The 23,551-nt window shown below is 47.0% G+C and overlaps 1 protein-coding gene across 1 annotated transcript in view; it reads left to right on the forward strand.

Moving 5' to 3' along the window:
* The first annotated feature begins 203 nt into the window (after window positions 1–203).
* The window catches only part of LOC149345028 (uncharacterized), a 113,330-nt gene continuing 89,982 nt past the window's right edge, over window positions 204–23,551 (forward strand). The window contains exons 1-2 of the mRNA XM_089547352.1: window positions 204–212; window positions 11,397–11,506. Coding sequence (XP_089403478.1) covers window positions 204–212; window positions 11,397–11,506 — 119 coding nt within the window. The remainder of the gene's footprint in view (window positions 213–11,396; window positions 11,507–23,551) is intronic.

The following is a 23,551-nucleotide window of genomic DNA, read 5'->3' on the forward strand; positions in this document are numbered from 1 at the left end:
TGCAGGCTGTTCATCGCAGGGGTGCCCACCTTTCCAACTGTTGGGGATTTGGGGACGGCACGGCCAGGCCTATTTGTACGCCGACAACAAACCAGAGGATATATTTCTCTGGGCACAAAAGGCTGCATGTCGTAAAGTACCAAGCGATAATCTGAGCTAACGGCATCATATGTGAGCTTGATGGGCCGTACCCTGGTACAGACATGATGCTGGTGAGTGAAACGTGATTAATTTTGGCAATTTGGAATAGAAATATAGCGAAAATACTATGATTAGGTATATAAAAACCTTCAACAGAAATAAACTCATTACTGAGAAATGTGTTCAGAATCCTATATGTACCAGAACAGACATGAAATGTCAAATTTAAACAATTTATCTGATCTGCTTACTTGGAAAGTGTCAGTTGGGTACTTTGATTTCCCCGATTCTGCCTGCAAAAAAGTAATGAACTGGATGATTTATGGGCTGGCTAGCAGTGCCACTGGCAGGACATCTGATATATCATTGTCATGACAGTAGAGTCTGACACATATCAATGTCATGACAGTACAGTCTGACATCATGTTGTTTTCCAGCCCTGACGCTGTCATAGACCAAGAGTGCTGGTGCAAAATTGCATCATGCTGCTTGACCTCATTCCTGCTGTAACTAGGGCTGTATGCATAATTCAAAGCGATAAAGAAAGGATATCTGAAGCATTGCACGCTTTAAACATTACTTCGTCAATGTGAAGAGTTCACTATATGTAAAAAGTTTAAATTATTCATACTGGCTTGCACGTTTGTTTTGCCAGGGAAACATACAGTACATTAGAAAAACTACATTGTAGGTGTATAGCTATTAAGCAGCCTTGAATAGGTTGTGAAAACATCTATTTGTTGTTGGAGAGTGTCACTGAGACCAGTATATATTAGGCATTCATTGCAGTGAATAATTTTGCTGCAAAGGCTAAAAGCTATCAGATAATGTCATGTCAACAAAGGTAGAAAATTATACATTTGTGCCTTTTTCCACTTTCTTTATATAAGGGCTAAGATATGCATTCTGAATGGGGCGTGGTACTAAGCAGAGCTGTGTGCTTTTGCAGGTATTTGATGGGGAAGTAAAAAACACATTTCATTTATTTATTTATTTGTCCCTTAAAGGCCCGAAGGCATTACATAAGGGGGGGCGTACATACAGGTTGGAGGGTAGTGGCAGAGAACACACAAAAAAAAGAAAGGGGGAAAAATACACGGGGTACAAAAAGAGTACAATAATATACAAACTAAAAGCAAGAAATAAACATACAAAAAGAAAACAAGGAACAGTTGGCACTTCGGTGTCGCAGTATGAATATGTTTATGAGAAGTAATTAGCCAGTTTCTCGCGGAAAAGGCGGCGATCGGAGCATGTTATTATGTTGTCGGGAAGGCCATTCCAGAGCACTATGGAGTCGGGAAAAAATGAACTGCTCATTGCGGAGGTGCGGGTTTTAATGCGTGCGATTGGGTTACTGTGGTTTAGGCGGGATGACGTACGTGGGGGTGGCTGCAGCAACAAATGTTTTGGTGAGCGATGAAAGCAAGAGTGAAAGAGGCATAGACGGGAAATAACACGGCGAGTTGCTAGTGTTTGAAGGCCGAGGGATCGTTTTAGTAATGTTACGCTGGTATTTCTTGAGTACTGCGATGTAATGAAACGGGCGGCGCGATTTTGAATGGCTTCAAGGTCTGAGATGAGATACGATTGTGATGGATGCCAGACAGATGACGCGTACTCCAATTTAGGACGTACGAATGTTATATATGCCAACTTTTTTACTTCAGGTGATGCAGATTTTAGATTGCGCCGGAGAAAACCAAGTGTGCGTGATGCTTTGGAACAGATGGTCTGAATGTGTGTTGTCCATGACAGCGATGATGTGATGTGTACTCCTAGGTATTTATAAGATGATGTTCTGGTGACGGCGACCGATTTTATGTTGTAAGTGCTATCAATAAGTGTGTTTTTGCGGGAGAATGATATGGATTGGCATTTATTTAGATTAAGAGGCATGTGCCATTTGTCACACCACGCTGAGATAGTGGTTAGATCCTGTTGAAGAGCGGCAATGGCGCTAGCGCCGTGGATGGGGCTGTAAATTACGCAGTCATCTGCGAATAAACGTAGCGTGGATTTTATGTTGATCGGTAGGTCATTGATGTAGATGAGGAATAAAAGAGGTGATAAGCCTGCACCTTGAGGTACGCCGGATGTTACGTCGGTAAAAGCTGAGCGACAGTTATTAACACAGGTGAACTGCTTACGTCCTTTAAGGAAGTGCTCTAGCCAGGAGAGCAAAGTTTGTGGAATGCCGAGCGATGACAACTTAAAAAGAAGAAGATTATGGGAAACACGATCAAATGCTTTTGAAAAGTCGAGAAAGATAGCGTCGATCTTGACAAGGTTATCTAAGTATTGTAGAATGTCGTGGGTGAATTCGGCGAGCTGGGTCTCACATGAAAGCTGCTTGCGGAAGCCGTGTTGATTCGGATAGAAAAAGTTCATTGATTCTAGGTGGGTCATAAGATTGGAAAAAATAATGTGCTCAAGTAGTTTAGATGGTATACTAGTGAGGGAAATGGGACGATAGTTGTTAGGGCACGTGCGGTCATCCGCTTTAAATATGGGTGTAATTTGAGCTTTTTTCCAATCGTCGGGGACAACCCCGGTATCTAAGGATTGCGCAAAAATTAGATGCAGTACCTGGCTAGACAATGAAATGGTATTTTTTAGTAGCTTACTGTTAATTTGATCGCAGCCGGCAGATGTAGATATTTTCAGGGAGGCAATAAGCTTTGATACACCATCAGGGTTAATTTTGATTTTAGGCATTTCTGAGAGTGAGATTTCTGGAATGTGCTCATTAGCAGTAATGTTAGCAGCGGAAAAAACTGACGTAAAGTAATTGTTGAGCGCGGTCGCACAGTCATCGCTTTTGATTGGTTCTCCATCAGCATCTAGGAGTTGTACATGGCGATCTTGTGGTTTATTAGATAGCATGCGCCAGAATTTGTTGGGGTTAGAGTGAAGGATTGATAGTAAATCTTGAGAGTAAAATTTATCTTTAGCACTTGTCAGTTCTGTGGTATACTGTTGGGCGCACAAGCGATATTTTTCCCATGCTAAGTGACTATTTTGAAGTTTTGCTGTTCGATACAGGCGCTTCTTTTTGCCAAGGAGAGACTTCAGGCGTTTGTTAAACCATGGATTCTTGGTATCTGATTTAATAAGTAGTGTTTGAACGTGCTTACTTTCCAAATGTAGTAGTGTGTCTTTGTACAAATTCCAGTTTGAGTTAGGTGTGCGATTTAGATAAGTGCAACGAAAGTTGTCGAAAAATTTTGCAAGATCATTGTTCATAGCATCAAAATCAGCCCTTTTGTAGTCTTTTATCAGTTTGCTGGTTGGCGATTTCTTTTTTAAAGGCAGTGTCATGGAGATGTGAACAAGGTTGTGGTCGCTTAATCCAGGAAGGACAGTAATAGATTTTACGTCGTCCGGGTGACTTGTGAGCAAAAGATCAAGGATGTTGTCTCCTCTCGTTGGACTTGTTATCACTTGCTGAAGGTTAAAGTCAAGGGTTAGTTCTAGAAAAAGTTTCTGTTCGTTTGCAGGTGTTGAACTTAGTGTCGAGAGCAATGACCAGTTAATTTGTGGGTAATTGAAATCACCAAACAGAAATATGGGTGCCTTAGGATACTCATTCCTAATAATCGTTAATTCATGGCGTAAGGAATCGGGGAATGATACGTGACTGTCTGGAGGTCTATAGCAGACACCGAACACTAGCTTTTCGGAAGCGTTGTGAAGGCATACCCAGATCATTTCTAGGTTATTATCATGCCGGATAAGCGAGGACTGCAGAGTGTTACGAACGGCTATTAGAACTCCTCCCCCTTTTCGGTTAGTGCGATCTTTGCGGTATGTGGTGAAATGGAAGTCTGAAGGGAACAATTCGTGGTCTTCTATCTCTGGGTGCAGCCAAGTTTCTGTGAGTATGACCATATCGGCGTCTGTGACTTCAATGAAACTGTGAACCTGATGGCGTTTGGGTAGAACACTCCGTATATTAGTAAAAGCGATGTTAATCAGTGCGGGTGAATGACGATTGCTTGGTGGAATCGGTTCATGCAGTTCAGTAGAGTGTCACTTGACTTGCTCTGAGGCCTGCTGTGTGTTGTCCTGTGCTCCATTTATCTTTGCCGCGGGCTTGGTTTTCGTATCTGTTTCTGTTATGGTATCAGAGGCATGATCGTAGGTGTAACATTTCTCGCCAACGATAAGTTTATCGTATCGAAGTTTAAAGCTACACCCTCGGGGCTTAATGAATTGAACTAATTTGGAGCGAGCGAGTCGAGTGGCGAATTCGAAGTCTTCTCGGATAACGTAAGGTGTTTCTTTCAATTTACGACCACATGCAAGCACGCGTTCTTTTCCCTTGTAGTGATTCATTTTAACTATTATTGGCCGTTTTTTTTCTGTTGAGAATTGACCAATGCGGTGGGCGCGTTCTATTGCGCTTGGTTCTAGATTCAAATCTAGTTTTTTTTTTTGCACAGCGCAATAACTTTTTCCTCCGATTCAGTCCACGATTCTTTGTCGCTATCATCTAAGCCGAAAAAGAGCAGGTTGTTTCGGCGCATTCTGTTCTTCGCGTCTATGTTGGCGGCCTTTAGTTCAGCGATGTCCTGCCTAATCTGGCTAGTCTCTACCTGTTTTGATGGTGATACTGTTTTACGCTCGTCTAATTCGAGCACTGGTACTCGGTTTGAAAGTGCAGTTAGTTGTGTTTCATGGCTGATTTGGGTTGTTTTCAATTGATCAAGGTCGGCACGCATGGCTGCACGGTGTTCTTCTAGCCGCTTGAGAGCATCTAAAACAAAAAAAGATAACACTGAAATAGAAAGAACAAGGATTATACATAAAAAAATGTCACAGCATGGAAGAAAATGAATCATTGGATAATATGGACGCTACTTCCTCAGGCAGCTTATTCCATTCCGAAACCGTTTTAGGGAAAAAAGATTTTAAAAAGGTCAGTCCGGCATCTGTATTTTTTAACTTTAAGTGGATGATCTCTTCGTAAAGACACGTAATCAGGGTTGGCTATATATTTGGTTTTGTCTATTCCAGTTCTAGAATGAAATATGTTATGAAATAATTTTAAACGCAGAACTTTCCTACGTTTTTGAAGGGAGTCCCAACCCAGAGATTTTTTCGCGCTCGTTACACTAAAATATCGCCCATAGTTATTGAAAACAAAACGAACTGCCAAATTCTGAACTCTTTCTAGCTTTTGAACGTCGAGAAAGGATTTCGGATCCCAGACTGTGCAAGCATACTCAAGTATGCTTCTAACGTTTGTATTATACAGCAGTTCTTTAGTCTTTAAGGGGAAAAGTTTAGCGTTACGTCGCAGGAAGCCTAACACACGACAGGCTTTGGCAGTAACGAAATCCACGGGACGATGCCAAGACATTGAACTTGTTAAATATACACCAAGATATTTAAATTCTAACACTGAAAGCAGTCTGCTATTATTTATGTTATAAGTGAAAATATGGGGAACCTTCTTTTAAGTGAAACACATATGTACAGATTTTTGTGAGTTAATATGCATTCCCCAGTTCTCACACCACTGGGCCACTTTACACAAATCCTGTTGTAATGCATCACAGTCACTTTGATCGTTAATAATTCTATACAATACACAATCGTCCGCAAGAAGACGCATGTATGAAGATATACCTGAAAAAATGTCATTCATGTAAATTATGAACAGTAATGGGCCCAAGACGAATCCCTGGGGCGCCCCTGATGTTACAGCCACCTCATGCGACTGTTTCCCGTTGACAACACATTGACGCCTAAAGCTCAAATATTCCTTTATCCACCTAATAACGTTCTCATTTATGTTATACCAGTATAATTTTTGTATTAACAAGGAATGTGATACGACGTCAAAGGCCTTCTTAAAATCTAGAAAAATACAGTCAACAGAATATCCCTTATCCAAAGCACTTGACAGGTCATGTACGAATTCGGGTAAGCTGGGTGACACACGAGTAACCACTGCGAAAGCCATGCTGATTAGTATTTAATAATGAATGTATACTAAGATGATTCATAATATTAGTATAAAACACAGGCTCTAAAACTTTGCATAATACACTAGTCAAGGACACTGGTCGATAATTCGAAACAACATTCCTAGGTCCCGATTTATGTATAGGTACAACATTGGGAAGCCTCCATTCATCAGGCAAAGAGCCGTCCTGTAATGACTTTGTGAAAAGAATTTGAAGGTACCTTGACAAAGCAAAAGCGCAAGAAGAGAGCAGGACCGTGAGTAAGCCGTCCGCACCGGTGGCACTGTTATCTTTTAAGCGTTCTAAGAGCGACACAATTCCTCGCTGATCAAATTCAATGTTCTCCATAGGCTCCGTACACTTCAAGGCCAGGCGAAAACCGGCAGGGCTATTGCTGTCCTTAGCAGAAAACACTGAGCTGAAAAACGTGTTAAAACACTTGGCTTTCTCCAGATTATCATGAACGATACTGCCGTTGTGATCGAGTGGTGGGATAGACAATTCATCCTTTCTGTTTTTTTTTTATGTACTGCCAAAATTCTTTAGGGCGATCCTGGATACGCATGTCGAAAGACTGAAAGTAGGTAAACTTAGCCTCTTTGACCGAAGCATTCATATCTTTTGTAATCTTTTTTAACTGATCCTTGTTATCTTGCGACGGATTTCTTTTGAAGCGCGCATATAGTTGTTGCCTCTTTTCAACGACTCTGCGCAGCGCTTTTGTAAACCATGGCTTGCTTTTGGTGCGACGTTTCGTCATCACCCATGACGGCACATATTGCTCACGCAAATCAAAAAGTTTGGCTGTCAGTGTGCGCCACAGCTCATCAACGCTGAGTGAATCAGACAATGTTTCGTACACATCGACATAGGATTCAAGTGCCCGGGCTATCTCGGGGAAATTTGCTTTTCGATAACTGTAAATGCGCCGATTGCCACAGTCTTCAAGTTTAACATACTGAAAGTTCATTTCTGCTAAAATACAACTGTGATCACTGATACCGGGCATTACAAGGGTAGAATAAGCTGCCGATGGTTGGTTAGTCAATAATAAATCCAAAACATTGTTACCACGGGTTGGCTGCAGCACTAATTGGGATAAGCCAAATTCTTCATTTACGTTCTTGTTCTCCAATGCAGAAGCAGTCAACGTCATAAAGCGCATCGGCATCAGGAAGTTTTGATTCCTGATGACCGAACCGCTAGCCATTCTGTTCCCTGACCTCTGGTCAGGCTGACGAGTTTCCCAGATGGTGGCGCCCATGGCAGTGTCTCTAGCTATCCAGCAGAATTATACTCTGAAGGAGAACCTACTAGTCATGCGGAAATCCTAAAGCCTCTGAAGTGCTACCGAGTTCAGGCTTGTGCTGGAGTAGAGATCATCGTCTTCAAGGGCCTGCTTTGCTGCAGGGACGGCAAGAGTCACATGAACGCTGAAGAAAAGGGAGACCTGGTAGAATGCACCATGAATTTGTCGGTGCTCACATCTATGTGGCGAAGGCGTTCTACAAAATGGGTGTGGCTGCGCTCAGTCAAGAGCGGAATTCGAGATAGAGTGCCCGGAGAGGCGAAATGATGAAGTCGATGATGGGTCTAAGACTGACACCAGGTTTGTCGACTTAAGGATGCAAGTAAGAGGCCAGTGCTAAGTCACTGCGGCAGATTAAGCAAAAGTGGAGGCTCTTTAGTTTCGGATACTGCTTGAAGATTTCTGCTTGAAGTCTTAATTATAGTTATAGCTTGGAGTTCAACAATCAGTCTTGTTTGAGTTTCTCGTAAGCTAGGTCCTCGAAAAGTTATTTCAAGTTGTGTTTGTGATCCTGCAGTTCGAGAACCAAGGTTGAGAGTTATTATCCGCTAAAGGTACGATAATGTTTTCTTCCGACTAGAGTTTCCCGAACGCTGATTTTTCTTTTTTGGCACATTTGTGTGGATCACGTGTAGGTAGCTTTCGCGTACCTTTAGCGTTAAGTCGAACTACGGGGGCAGTGGGTTCGACCTGTTCGATACCTTCTTCCGTGGCTGCCACAACTTACACGGCGGGTACTCGAGTTGTCTTGAACGTAACCACGTGTTCTTTTAGCATCGAATGAGTTTTGCCTGGAGATAGTCGAGATGTCACCATGTGGCCTACTTGCCTACTTTTTCTCTCTCTCCAAATTTTAGTTTTTCTTCGTGCGTTGCACATCGCCTTTCTGTTGCGCTGTTGGCAACACTTCTGAGAGACAAGTGACAGTGCTTTTAATATTTCAGTAACTCGATATTCTAAACGCCTGTGCAAGGACAAGTCTAGCTCATTTAGCATAAGCGTTTCAAAACACCCATGACTCCGTCAGTGGACCAACCGTCTCTCGGATTGGAAAACAACCTTCTCCCCTACTCTTACATAGACAAACCGGTTGCAACTCAGGCAGTTTGCAGTACGTGTAGGTCTTGGCACGCCATGATAAAATTCAAGTTGGTTTTGTAAGGGGCAATGCTGCGTGAATAGGTGACAAAACGCTTGGGCCGCCGTGTTTCTGGTACAAGAATAGAGCTTGAAAGCCTCATTTTCATTTACTTTTTTTCTTTCTACAAAACTGCACACTTGAAAAAAAAAGTGCATATGGGTGAAAACTTTCGCTACGTTATACGGTTGAATCAACACGAAAAAATAAAATGATTGAAACAGAGAGTGTTTGAGCCCGCTGGCAATTTTTGCATAGATGGTATAGGAATGAATAAGTGCGACTTATCAAAATATCAAAAATTATCGCGCCATCCTTTGAAAGTGGTTCAATACCTCAGATATCGCTCTATTGAATGTCAAATTTTGCAGGAAGTGGCTAGCGCGGGACAGAGGCTTCGTTTACCGCCCAAATAAATTTTTTCTTGAATTTAATTTTTGGGATCATGTGGGCGCGTTCGCGGCTATATTCTACTCGACAGCGGGCCCCGGCGTACGCCTGTAGGGGGGCACAGAACCTGTTTTGGCAAGGTGTCGCGAGAGGTCAGGGCCGCAGGTGGAAAGAGGTCGCTGGTAGACGAACTTTGGTTAATGGAAGGTGTGCCGGTGAGCGTTGCGCCACTCAGAGCTGCCAAAGAAAGTGCACCTGCATGGGTTGTGGATGCAGAAGACGCAAAAGTGTCGACTGTGGCTTTGTACGACGGCACATCGCAGTAACGGAGGGCCTACTCTCCAGGTGGTCGTACGGGCTACTGCGTGGCTGGCGCTTCTACGTGAACCCCGGTACGGGCACACATGTGGCAGGGTCACCTTTAAGGGAGCCTAGCGTTGTCGCTGTGAGGACATGTTATGAATTATGGAAAGACACTCGACTTGCGCAAGCCAGGAGACGTTTGGTCGGAATAGCATGAGTCTCACCTTCACACACGAACTGCCTAGCAGTAATAACAAATTACAGTTTTTAGATCTCACCCTAACCTTCCACTCTTCACACGTTTGCTGGCAGTACTGTCCACGCGCAAAAAAAGATTTGTTGCCTTTCCATTCGAACCATTCTAAGACCGTTAAGAGGGCTATCGCTTCCCAGTGCTTAGCTTCCGCACTAAAGAAGTCTTGCCACCATGCCATGCACGCAAGCTATGCTTCCCAGGTGTCCAGGCTGCAGAAAGCAGGCTTCCCGGCTTCCCTGGTTCTCTCCGTGGGGCAGACCTTGCTGAAAAAGCTGAAGGGCAGCAAGGAAAACAACCGACCTCAAGAAAAAAAGCAGGCAAGGCCGGAAGTTGTACCTTACGTACACCACACTTCTCACAACCTCAAAAAGGTGGCCAATAAGTATGGCGTCGATGTGGTATTTTCAGCGCCGCGAAAACTCGCCGGAATGTGTTCACGCATTGGAAGAAAAAAAGTACAAGAGTGCACCATCAGACACCGAATGCCACATGTTGGCTGCAAGAAAGCAGTAGTCTACGAATTCCAGCTTACATGCGGCAAGGTGTACGTTGGACAAACCGGACGTTGTCTTAATGAGCGCCTGCTTGAACACAAGAATTCATTAAACAAGAGAGGATATCTTCCAGACCACTGCCAAGCCTGCTCGAAAAAGGAGCATGTAGCCTGCAAGCCTCGACTATCTGATTGCAAAGTGCTATTGAAAAGCCGAGATTGGACAGAACGTGATCTTGTGGAAGCCTTCTATATCAAGAAGGGAGGCGATAGTTGCATTAGCGACACATCAGTTGTTCTTCGCCACAGTGAAATGCTGTTTCTTGATGCGTATCTGTGAGAGGTGATTGTCTGCGATCAAGAGCATGGATAAGGGCAAAGGCTATTTAAACGTTCTTCCCTGGACAAATCCTGTTGAAAGTGCAGCGCTCGTCCTGTTCCCTTCCTCGTCCGTGTCCCCGTTTTGCGCTCTCATGTCTTTCACGAGTGTGCAATCTTAGCTTGAGATAAAAACATGCATTTCCTAAACTTTCAATTTGTAGGTTTGCCGTAATACTTGTCCAAAATATCAAACTTCCAAGCTAAGTAATTTTTAAACATTCTGCAATCATTGAAGATTTTCTGGCTCACGGAATGAAAGACACCAACGGTGTGTAGAAAGTTTTAGCAGAGAGCAGTGTTTGTTATTACACCGGGTTCCTCAACATACGGAGAAACATAATTGTTCAAAACCGTTATTAAGCTATACGAAATTACTCCAACCATTTCAGGTTAGCAACGAATGTGTACGCTGAATTGCAAAAAAAAAATCTGAACAGAAAACAAGGAGTCATTCAAACGAAATTGCAGTCAAATGCTTTTATAAACTTGCTCAAATTCAGCTACGTTTCCAAATTCTTGGGGTCTGCAATGCGCCTTCTGCGGTAAAGTTGCTCACTTATTCCGCATGGTATGGGCATGCCATTACAATTCAGGTATTCCAAGAATCAATGACCCAAAAACTGAGAACTGGGAAGCGGCGCTGTTCAGCATACATTCGTAAAACAAGCTCCGCTGGTGAACCAGGCAGGAAAGATAGAAACAATGGTGAACGGAAAGGCAGGGAGAAAGGTGGCAAAGCCAAGGGGCTCCTGGAATGAGCACTCATCTTACTAATCATGATTTCCTCAATGCATTAAATTTGTTCTCACTGACTAGCTTGTTAGCGTGTTGCACAGAAGAGTATTGAGGTGCATTACGGGGCCTCTTTTGGGAGTGCCGTAAGAGGTTCTTTTATACGAGGGTTGGGAGTTTGGAAGGGAATGACACTGCAACCGCATGATTTTGTGCGATGATGACAAGGAGAATCCAACCGCTAATATAATGTGTGCAAACTGTAACCTATTTCGCAGGGAGGAAGACGAACGGTGCTGGACGGTGGCAATGCTCCTCAGAAGACATTGCCAGACACACTGAACGGCAGATGGGTGGTCCGATTCTTCTTGTACGTTCTAGGAATCGGGTATGCTCTCCAGACAGCCTATGCTATTTTGTAAGATTGAATAACAAAATAAGAGCCCCTTTGTTGCTTGTCAGAACGGTGCGCGGGCCATTGGATTTGGAACGATGCCTGGTTTCCTCAAAACGTCGCTTATTTGCTTGCAGAGATTGATTAACTACCGTTGTGATTGAGTGGCCAGGGCGTTCCTCAGTTATTTCGAGTTCGCAGTTTAAGAGCATTAGCTTTTGGCTCGTTCCCGAGCTTCGCTCCGTGTGCGTCAGCGGTGACCGCAGCACAGACAATGAGAGCGCCCATGTTAGATTTAGCGCTGGGGTGCTCTGCTGGGGCTCTGTAATCATGTATAGTACACCGGTGAGAGAGCCCGATGGGCCATGATGCCTAACGCGATGCATGTTAGAGAAAAGACACGAGTCCATTGCGTTAGCAGAAATAGCCGGAAACCGGTTGGGCGAAAAAAAAAAGGAGCCGCCGCTGTGACGCAGTGGTCATGGAACTCGGCAGCTGACCAGAAAGACGCGGGTTCGATCCCAGCCGCAGCGACGGAATTTCGGTTGAGCCGAAATTTTAGAGGCTCGTGTACGGTGCGAAGTCAGGGCACGTTAAGAACCCGAGGTGGTCGAAATTTCCGGCGCCCTTCACTACGGCGACCCTCATAGCCTAGTTGGTTTCGGACGTTAAACTCCCATAAACTAGACTAAACTAGTACTTTTTAATGAAATGAAACAACTAGCATGCAAAACGTTCTACTGTAGCCAACTCACTAGTGGCCACTTCTACATTGGTGCTCAGAGTGGAGTCTGCGCAATGCATGCAGCCCCTTTGACATGTCGTTCCATGCAGCGCTCTATGTAATCAAGGGACCTGCACGGGCCCCGAAAGGTCTTGCTTCCTTTTGAAGAACTTGTTGGCGAGTGTATATTCATTACTTGCACAAAACACAGATAACCCTCAAAACTACGCGTTGCAGGCTCGCAATCGTAGGGTAAATTTAGATGGAGGAAAATTTAAAAATTAACTTTGAAACGAAATTTCTGTTCATAGCAAATACAAATCAAAATTTATTTTGCGCCTCTCACTACGGTGGTGCCTTGTAGCCCACACGGCTGCCTTTTCACGCAAAAATATGTAGTTCATTCCAAGACCAGATGTTTAAATACGACTTTAAGAAATACCCGTTGGGGAGATGAATCGCAGACACAGGCAGTTGTCGGGTCTCCACAAATATATTTGACAGGATGAGCTCAGCCAGGCGAGAATGGGATAGCGTGCTACCGGCATGCAGTTAAGCATCGATGAAATCCAGTCTGCGCGTGCTTGGCAGGCGTACTGAGGCTGTCGTGCTCTTTTGCGGCCGGACCACGATGGCACGCTATAGGGCCCCCCTCTAGCCATGAAGCCATGAGCAAGGTGTGAATGGCGAAAAGCGGATGCTCTTGGTGCAAATCGTACGCGACGAGGACTGGCACAGTCGGGAGGGAATGCAGCGGCACAGTTTACGATGACGTCGGTGTCAAGGTGAGCAGGTTCAAGGCGGTCAACTGAGATTGTGTCCTCCCGGCAGTTGATGAGCAGAAGAAAGTGCTCAGGAGCACGCTGGAGCACTTGGTAGGGACCATCGTATGGTGGCCTTAAAGGGAGACTGAAGCACTTTTCCTGAAAATCGGGCTGGCAGCGGCATCCTATAGTTTTTCATGCTGTATACTGGAATATCGCATCCAAATAAGGCAAAAACAAGCGCGAATTGACTTTTCTAGCCGAAATATGCGGCCTGTGCCGCGGGGCACGCCGCGCGGCGCGCCGCCGCCCGTGATTGGTCAAGTGAGGTCGTGACGTCACTTTGAGGACTGGAGAAGCGGCCGATGCGGATCCGGCGCTGCGTTGAGGGCAGATCGCAGCTTTCCGTGTCGTTGTAAAAGTGAATACGGCGAGTATTTTTGTTACTGACCACCGAAGAAAAGGATACTACAGTTTGCTCATTCCACGTATCGCCTGAAACCAAAAAAGACACAAGCAAAAAATTCTACGCCTAGCACAAGCATACGCCAGCGTCAAAGACGCGATGCAGACCATGCGTAAAAGGTGCCAATACAACCTCGGCTCGTATTCTCGGAAAGGAAGGGGTGCGAACAATACTCAAGTCAATTACCACCACCGGACGCCTCCTGGCTCGCCCGGAAGAGCGCCATCCTAAAGAAAAGGCCCAAAGCACTGTGTACAAAAAATCCTGCTCTCAGTACCCGGCGTTGCAGGTTGGGGCAAGAAAGTATTTCAAGGAAACGATGAAGGAGCACAAAGTTGGTGTCAAAATTAGCGAAGCTCGGTGGCCAAGCACTGCGAGGCATGTGACCACAAGATAGTGACGCAATCATGGTGCGCTGGAAACCAAGCCAAATACGCGCACAAATACGCTTCACTCCTGGCGCGTTCAGCAGATGCCAGAAAATATTAATCGCTGCCTCGGAAACGTTCGCCTTTCCTAGATTTGCAGCTTAGGTTCAGTGAAGCAGTTGCCAACTATATGTGTGTTTAAAAGCCAAGCTAGCTGTAACTCGCCCGCTGCCACAACTTGATAAAGAAACCGAGTAAGGTTGCGGTGTTTTTTGCAAAAACTCGGTTGGCATTCATTTCTCTCATAAATTTGCATCCGAAATCAACGTCGAACGCTTTCATTTTAATTGCTTAGCTAGGATTAAACGAGATGCCGCATATGAAGAGCTTCGATGCTTGCTTTCTTGCTTGCTTGCTTGCGTGGACACGTCGAACCGAGTATAAAATCACTAACCGAGCCTTGCTGAGCACGTCTCAGGTGGTCTGGCCGCACCTAAGCTGAGGAGAGCGACACATGCTTAAGCCTCTATAAGGTTTCTTCAGGGGCAAAGTGAGCATGTTTCTACTTTTTAAAGAGGCGCTTCTTCGGAATGGTGACACGCCTCTTATGCGCGAGGAAATGAATGGAACTGTGTCATGGTTCAGCCGCGCCTTTTCGACAGAAATCTCCAGAGATCACACTAGGACAAGCTCTGCCTGTAGCCGCTCTTACGAAAGTGTTTCGAGCAGAGTAAGCTTGCTTTAGTCGGCTTGAATTCTTCGTCACAGCAGCGAGCGGTTGCGCTGCGAGCTTGTGATCTTGCGGAAAACAGTGGAAGACGACACAGTCGCGGCCGTAGTTGTTTGTGGACACGAACGCAGAGTAGTACCCGTTGAATCTGATTCTCAAGGTCGGCTGACTCGCTTTGTACGTCACAACGCACGCAGTACGAGGAACAACGCATGCAGCACGAGAAACAACGCGCGCTGAAAGCGCGCTCGGGTGCGCCGAAGCATCCCCGGCTCCTCAACATGACGTCACGCTGGCCGACATGAACGAGGTTTCCCTCTCCGCTGTTCCCCTCTCCTGCGCTCGCGCGGGGCGCGGAAAATTTAAACATCGCATTTTTAATTGGTGATTGCGCCACTGTTTTAGCCAAAATCGAAAAAATAATTTCACAGACGTGATCAGCAATGACAGTACTTCAAACCCCTAGAAGGTTAGCTGATTCGAAAACCGCCTCAGTATCCCTTTAAGGGCGGGCGTACGGCGTGGTGGCGAACAAAGACGTGAGTGCACCGCTGAATGTCGGGGGGGGGGGGGGGGGGTGGAACATGGACACGACGAGAATACTGGCGCTGACATGGTGGAATGACAGTGCTCATAGCGCTACGTAGACGGTAGGCGTAATCTGGGACGTAAGCCGGCGTGGGTAGCGAGGGCTCGAAGAATTCGCCAGGGACACGAAGAGTAGTGCCAAACGTTAGCTCTGCTGCACAGATAGAAGAGTCACTGCGAAGTGCGGTGCGGAGACCAAACAGAACGAAGGTTAGGCGCTCAGTCCATGGCGAAGGAAAAGCGGACGCCTTAAGCGAAGCTTTCAACTGCCGGTGAAAACGCTCAATGAAATCGGGTGGTAAGAGGTTGTCTTGATGTGATTGCCGCCGAGGGCCGAGATAGGTTGGCAAATAAGGTGGAGTCAACTTGCCGACCACGATCAGTCGTAATGGTGCAAAGGACACCGTAGCGGCTGATCCACAGTGTGATGAGTGCTCTGGCGATTGACTCCGCCGTTATGTCCAGAAGGGGCATCGCTTCAGGCCATCTCGTGAACCTGTCAATGCAGGTTAACAGGTAGCGGTGGTTCCCGCAGGGAGGAAAGGGACCGACAATGTCAACGTGTAGATGGCTGAAACGGGCGTCCGGAGACGAGAACGTGCCAAGCGGAGTCCCAGTGTGTCGATGCACTTTGCTTTGCTGACAGCTCAGGTACGTGCGCGACCAGCGGCGAACGGCAACGTTGATGCGAGGCCAGACATAGCCAGCCGTGACAAGGCGCTGTATTGCTCGAATGCCAGGATGGGCCAAAGAATGGAGGGCATCAAAGACGGTTCGTCGGTATGGTGGAGGTACGTAGGGGCGAGGGCGACCGGTTGACGTATCACAAACGAGAGGAACGGCGCAGTCAGGGAGCAAGACGTCCTCCAACACCAGAGAGGTGTCGCGTGTGCGAAACCGTTGCAACTTATTGCAACTCAGCATCGGCTCGCTGAGCAGCAGCCATGGCCGTGAAGTCGATGATTGGCCCTCCATTGTCCGTCGCATTGACTGCAGGACGAGAAAGAGCGTCAGCAACTATGTTGGACTTGCCGCTGACGTGACGAATGTCGCAGGCGAATTCGGAAATGTAGGCGAGCTGCCTGATTTCGCGAGGAGCGTAGGAGGTGCTGCTGGACGTCAGCGCGGACGTCAGAGGTTTGTGGTCAGTGAGAAAATGAAAGGTGCGTCCCTCGAGAAAATGACGTAAGTGCTTCACGGCTGAATATATTGCTAGCACCTCTCGGCCGAAGGTGCTGTAGCGGCGTTCAGGGGGCGCAAGCTTCTTGGAAAAGAAGCCAATACGCTGCCAAACATCAGCGACGAACTGTTGCAAGACCACGCCGACAGCAGTGTCCGATGCGTTTACCATGGCGGACGTGGGCGCGTCACATTTAGGATCAAACAGGAGCGTCGCGCCGGCAATGGCTGCTTTGATGCCGCCGAATGCGCGGTCAGCGGCATGGGTCCAAGCAACAAGGAGAAGGTCGTGGAGAGGCTGCAGTATTGCGGCGCAGCGAGGAATGAAGCGGCGATAATAGTTGGCGAGGCCAAGAAATTCGCGCAGTTGTCGGGTGGTGGTGGGCCGGGGAAACTGACTGATGGCGGTGACACGGGCCGGTAAGGGGCAAATGACATGAGCGTCGACGCGATGCCCAAGAAAGTCCTACTCTGCAACGCCGAACTCGCTTTTCGGTCCGTTGACCACAAGACTAAAGCGGCTTGGTCTTGCGAGCACTTGACGCAGCTGGAGCTTGTGAGCCTCGCCGTAGGGCTGAAGACGAGAATGTAGTCAAGATATGCAAAGGAGCACGTCAAGCCGCGTAGCACTTGGTCAACAAAGCGCTGAAAAGTCTGGGCCGCATTGCGAAGACTGAAAGGCATCCTCAGATATTCAAACATGCCAAAAGGTGTAATAATGGCGGTCTTCAGGATATCCGACGGCTCCACAGGAATCTGATGGTATGCCTTCACAAGTTCTACTTCGCTGAAGATTGTGCAGCCATGTCGGGCCGATGTAAAATCCTGGATGCGGGGAATCGGGTAGCGGTCAGGGACTGTGGCCTCGTTGAGACCCCGGTAATCGCCGCATGGGCGCCAGTCGCCGGTCTTTTTGGGCACCATGTGCAGGGGCGACGCCCAAGGACTGAGTCTGCGACTGCGTCTGAAAGGAGGTGTCTGCGATCCGTCTCCACAAATTTGGTGTCTCCGGACTTCACGTCTTCGATCTCTGCTCCGGCCCTGCGCTTGCATCAGCCGCTTCACTAGGCCCACCACTGCCCGGAGCTCGAGACCCCGCTTACCTTCCGTCGTGTAAGCCCTGGCCATGGATCCCTCCACTCCTGTACCGTCTCCGTCGCCTCTCACGCTGCCACCTCATGAGTCCGAGGTCACCGCCCTCAAGCTCCCCGCCTTCTCGTCATCGTACTGGGAACTTCGGTTCCTCACCATCGAGGCCTTGTTCCGCAGGCACCACATCACGTCCTGGTCACCAAATTTGTGGAGAAGAATCGGAGACGCAAGTCGTCGTCGGGTCTCCACGAATATATTTGATAGGATGCGCTCAGCCAGGCGGGAACGGGACAGCCTGCTGCCGGCATGCAGTTAAGCAGCCACGAAATAAAATCTGCGCGCGCTTGGCAGGCGTATGGGACTGTCGTCGGCTTCTGCGGCCGGACTACGATGGCACGCTATACCGTTAAACCAGTAAATGCTAACTCAATGTGGACGAACAAAATTAATTTTACTCGAATTTTTCAGCATTCGAAAAAAAAAATAGCCTTTAGTTGCAGATCATTGATGCCTAATATTCGCCCAGTAGGTTGCCCGGGCAAGACTGTCGATGAGGAACATATCTGGGCTTAGGAAACAAGCCAGTCATCCAGGTAGGGTTTTGTAGACGGCTTGTTCGAGTTGGCAGTTATTGTTTTTGTTGCTTATGTATTTGTGGATCATTGAGCTTATTCGACTCTTTTCTCTATGCAAGCGAAAAGTTAAATGCCCTAGCCGCGTTTGACAGGTCGTTCACATCAAAGGTGCACCAAACAGATATCTGAACTCCTTTTTTCTACCGCGGAAACATGTATCTATACGTTCCCAGCATACTTACAAACCCCAAATTATTGTCCTGTACGGCCGATTTCCCTAATTTAAATTGCATTAAACGTCCCGGCTCCTTCCTTTCTTTTTAACTTACCGCGGACGGTAGGAGTCAACCAACGCGTGGAGTGCGTTTCAGCCAGTCCTGTGTAGGCTTGCAGCTCTGCCACTGGCGGAGTGAGACGTAGCGATCGGGGAAAGCAAATTAGTTGACTCCTCCTACCTTCAGCGGTTAGTTCAATGAAAGTGGGACTAGATCTGGGCGTTTGTTCACTGGAACGAAACAATCCACACGTAGTAAATTAAGTCTTCACATAACATCTTTGCTGCTGAGAAGCCTTAAAAGTTTCTTCCTGATCGGGAACCGTGCTGTGCAGCCGGCTGATCTGAGCACATTCTAAAGGACCGTCCGTCTCGACAGTTTTTCACATCATCCCGGTGAAACCCCCGTGCAGTAGCATGGTCGAAGGAACCAACCGAACAAGAGTAATACGCTTCGAGTGCAAAATCAAGGATGGGGTCGACGCGCCCTGCACGAAACCCACAAAAAAAATTCCCCTTCAGAATTACCTTTTCGGCCACATCTATGATACCTACTTCTTATCAGGACCGACGCACGGCTCCGTTATATGATCAATTGACCACCTTCTGCAAATGCCTCGGGCAGCTTTCGTCTCGTGCAGGTCGGGTGTGCTATAAGTGAAGGGGGGAGAGGGGGTTGCGTGCCCACTCGCTTCGTTCAATCATTGCTGTCATAGGCTAAGTAGCGTTGTTTTTAGAAGCACCAAATGGTTCGAGACACCTCTCAGAGGCCCCGAAGCTTGGAGGTGAGAGCCAGAAGGCCGTTACAAACACCACACATCTCTGGCTGAAAGGTCGCTTGGGAGGGGTATTTGTTGCTTTGTTGTTGAGTTGTATCCAAATTGATGATAGCCGTTTCAGCGCCGCCGCGGTGGCTCAGTGGTTTTGGTGCTCGGCTGCTGAACCGAAAGGGACGGGTTCGATTCCGGCCGCGGCAGTCGAATTTCGATGGAGGCGAAATTCTAGAGGCCCGTGTACTGTGCGATGTCAGTGCCCGTTTCAGGAGCCCTTCATTACGGCGTCTCTCATAGCCTGAGTCGCTTTGGAACGTTTAAACACATAAAAAGAACAAACAGTCGTTAAATAACAAATATTCTGTTTTACTATATCTCTTTCGCGTTTATGGCGGTTTAACGTCCCAAATCCACTCCGGTTATGAGGTACGCCGCAGTGAAGGGCTCCGGAAATTTCGATCACTTGAAATTCTTTACCGTGCACTGGCATCGCACAGTAAACGAGCCTCTAGAATTACGCCTCCACCGAAATTCGACCGCCGCGGCCGGGATCGAATCCGCGTTTTTCGGGTCAGCAGCCGAGCACCTTTTACCCGCACCCTCCACAGGACATTATTCTAGAAGGCATATGCAGTGCATATAGAATAGGATATAGCCAACAAAAAAACTATAAATGAAAGGATTTGCGGTTTGTAGAATATTATCTACTCGGAAAAATACACGGTAGCTAAATGAAAGCACCAATATGTACAGAGTGGAATGAGCAGAAAAAGCAGCAGTGCGCAGGTAACGTGTAGGACAGCATAACCTGCAGTCGATAATGTCTCGTCATCATTTCTTGAATCGCTCCGACACTTTGACGGTGTTGCTGGAAAAAGAAAGAAATCGAAAAGATTTTAGGGAAAGATGATCTCGCGAATTGTCTATGAGTGATGGTGCCCTTGTGAAACGCAATGGCAAGTCGATAAGCAACGATCCTTCCGTCTTCATGCTTGGTGATGGTGCACACAATTATTTTCAACCTTAATATCTAGTTTAGATGTGCTTATTGATGATAAGCCAAAAGGGCTCTCAATAGATGCGACATTTTTTATCACAATTTTTTCTTACAAACCAAGCAGCTCGTTTCTGACCCGCTTCCGACTAGCAGTGGATTGTGCATTCTAGATAGCTAAAGCAGACTACAGATAGGCCTAATATGGGAGAAGTAGCGTAGTCGTTCACTTTTTTCGGGGTTTTCGAAAACTCAGCTGTAGTAAAGACAGAACCTACTAGAACTTCTGAGCTGCTAATTAATGGGAACGACCAAGCGCAAAATTTCTCCCGCCACAGCGTTCCAGCAGCTGTTTCACTTTAGATGTGTGATGTTGATTCGTTAGGACACACTTAGTAGGAAGCTCCTTCGTCAACAATCTGGCATCGCCAAAGGGGCTGCTGCTTTATTGTTTCTTTTTTAAAATTTATGCTGCGTTCTTCAGGAGGCTGTGCCTTGCCCGACAGCGATGCCAGGCGGCTTAGCGTTCCACCTTACGTACGGCTGCATTCTGCAATTACCGATGCTTATCACGCTGGTCAGCGCTCTCAATCTTGGCGGATTATTGCAGCTTATCCAACGCTCCCGAGTCTCCCATGGCACAGGGGCTACACGCATTGCGCAGACTCCACTCTGAGCAGCCACGTAGAAGTGGCCACGAGTGAGTGGGCTACAGTAGAACGCTTTGCGTGCTAGTTTGTTCATTTCATTAAAAGGTAATAGTTTAGCTTAGTTTAGTTTATGGGAGTTTAACGTCCCAAACCGACTCGGGCTATGAAGGACTTCGTAGCGAAGGGCTCTAGAAATTTCTGCCACCTGAGGTTCTGTAATATACCCTGACATCGCGCACTTCACCAGCTTCTATAATTACGCCCAAATCAGAATTCGATCGCCGCAGACGGGATCCAACTAGCGTCTTTCGGGTCAGCAGCCGAGAGTCATAACCACTTATCCACGGCGGCCGCTCAAAAAAGGGGGGAAAACTGCGCGTATATTACAAGGACAAAATACTCACTTCGTAGGCGAGTAATCTTGCTGCGACACCACTGCCGGCGGTGATGCCCACATATCAAACGAACAATAATCAGCCAACCCCGAGCGACCTCCGCGTTCAGCCGGAAACTGACACGTAAGAGGCGCTCTTTCAACTGAGGCCGCCGAAGGACAGGTCACGTGGTGTCGCCGTTTTCGAGTCTCGCAGCCCCGCCTTTAAAGAGCATAAAGTTATGGCCTTCTATTTCACATAGCAGTTAAATTACTAGATTATAAAACATCAATTAGGCCAAAGCTAGAATGCGCATCTGCCATCTGGGACCCCGCTCAGCTTAACCTAACTAACTTTATTGAACTTGCCCAAAACCGCGCCGTTCGATTCATCTACTCAAACTACTCATATTCCACCAGTGTTACTTCGCTCAAAAATAGTGCATGCCTACCTAACCTCAAGCAACGTCGTACAGTTGCAAGGCTGTGCTTGTACCACAAAATGTATCATAACTTTTATTATAACTGTCCTATCCAGACTGCTCATCGTTCTTCAGCCCGCACAAGCCACCAAAAGCCGTTTACCCACCCCCTGCTCGCACCGTGACCCATCATCATTCCTTCTTCATCGAAACAGCGCGTGACTGGAACAGTCTTGCCAAAAGTACCACCCTTCATACAAACCCGGACCATTTCAAGAAAGCCATCGAAAAAATCTGTTATTAACACCAGGTTGCTAGCTAACCCCTCATGTCAAGCCCTCACCCGAGGGCCCTTGAGGTATTTGTAATAAATAAATCAAAATAATTACCTAAATCCTAAATAGCATACTCATACTTACTCATGCCCGCATTAGTATATATTTCTAAGTTACATTACTGACTGTAAGACCACAACGCAGTCACTACGCCCACCACTTTTCAGCTTCAACCGACGAGCCTTCGTGGCCTATGCGTAGCATTCTCCTGTCCCAATCCCATACATCTGGTTACAATTCCCACAACGACCCAAGTTAACCCGTTTTTGTTTTCAGCTCAGTAACGTTCCTGCTGGTTACACGAACCTCACTGAGAAGTTTCACGTCAGGTTGAACATTCTGACGTGTTCCTCAGTTTAATTCATTGTTTTTTCCGTTGTGATTTATTGTTCACAGCCAAGGACGCCGAAGCCGACTTTTCCACGACACGGAACGTTAACACTATCCCGTTAAAACTAGCAGGTCACCGGAATATAAAGTTAATTATCTTGCTCCTGAAAAACAGATTATTTTCTTAGCAGCAAGCTAGACGGCCACAGCATCGTGAAAGATAAAATAATCAACAATAATAAATATGCAATGAAACCTCACCTGGCCACCGGCAATGCGCGCGCCGGAAGTCTACAACGCCAAGCAACTCGTGTGTGCTGCTTAGCTAAGTGGCCTTACAGTGGAGCGAAATGCGTCGTAAGCGCGAGGCAGGAGCAGTTTTGTAGTCGAAACTAATGTGCATGGGCGGAGATCTAGGATTGGGAGAACCTAGGGAAGTTTCAGTACCTATAGCTTGGCATGAATTGCGGTCAATGCAATCAACTGCGGTGCGTCTCCCGCCCCAATCGATTCACCGCCTGTAAAGCTGTGGTCGTGAGCAGGAAGCGGGCACACAGCGGAAAGTACGCAGCGCGCCTCAGGTAATGAAGATCGAAATCAAATAGCAACCGATGCTCCTCGCAAAGAGTTCTGGTCCCTCCTTTTTTATTGGACAGGTTGCGCCAAGGAACTGGAAGCTCCACTGGAGCAAGTTGTTTTATCCGTAGTCAAAGTAGCTGCTATAGCTGCTACTAGCGGCTACTTGCGAGGCATTGTCAGGAGTGGCAGATGAATGGAGACAGATGCTTCTTTCCATGCTCGGAGATAGTCGCCTCCATGCATGGTCATGCCACTCGCTGCATTTTCAGCCTAGCACGTTCATGAGAATCGGCTGACGCCATTGGCGGGAATTGGGTACTTTGTCAGGGAAAAGCCGCTTCCTTCTCGAGTTGCATGCAAGTCCAGAACCTTTTAGCAAGGCTGACATAAGACACGGTGTAACCCAACTTCCCACACTTTAGCGTGAAGCTCCCAGACACACTTAGAGCGTGTGGGGGCAGCGGTCTCGGACTCAAAGGAGATGCCCTCGACAAAGACGTGGCAAGCTCAGTGGAGACCAGCTGCAAAGTGACAAGATGTTTTTGGTCGCTTGGCGCCCAGCTTTCGCCGGTCGCAAGCCAGAGAATGGGTCGGAGCCAAAGGTTCACAAACAAAACAAAGTATATAGGCGATACAGAGGACTTCACAATCACTAGTACAAACACGTACAAAGTGATGAACAGAACAATGCAACTCGTGCAAAGTTAATCTCGAGAGAGGATACAATACCAAGGCAATATTCCACCTAAAGTGCACTAACACAAGAGAGAAGAAAACAAACAAAACACAATTTGTTCACCGGGCACTGCGACAGTCCGACGAC

The sequence above is a fragment of the Amblyomma mixtum genome, chromosome 5, assembly GCF_055824585.1.
Source record: "Amblyomma mixtum isolate Tamu chromosome 5, ASM5582458v1, whole genome shotgun sequence".
NCBI lineage: Eukaryota > Metazoa > Arthropoda > Arachnida > Ixodida > Ixodidae > Amblyomma > Amblyomma mixtum.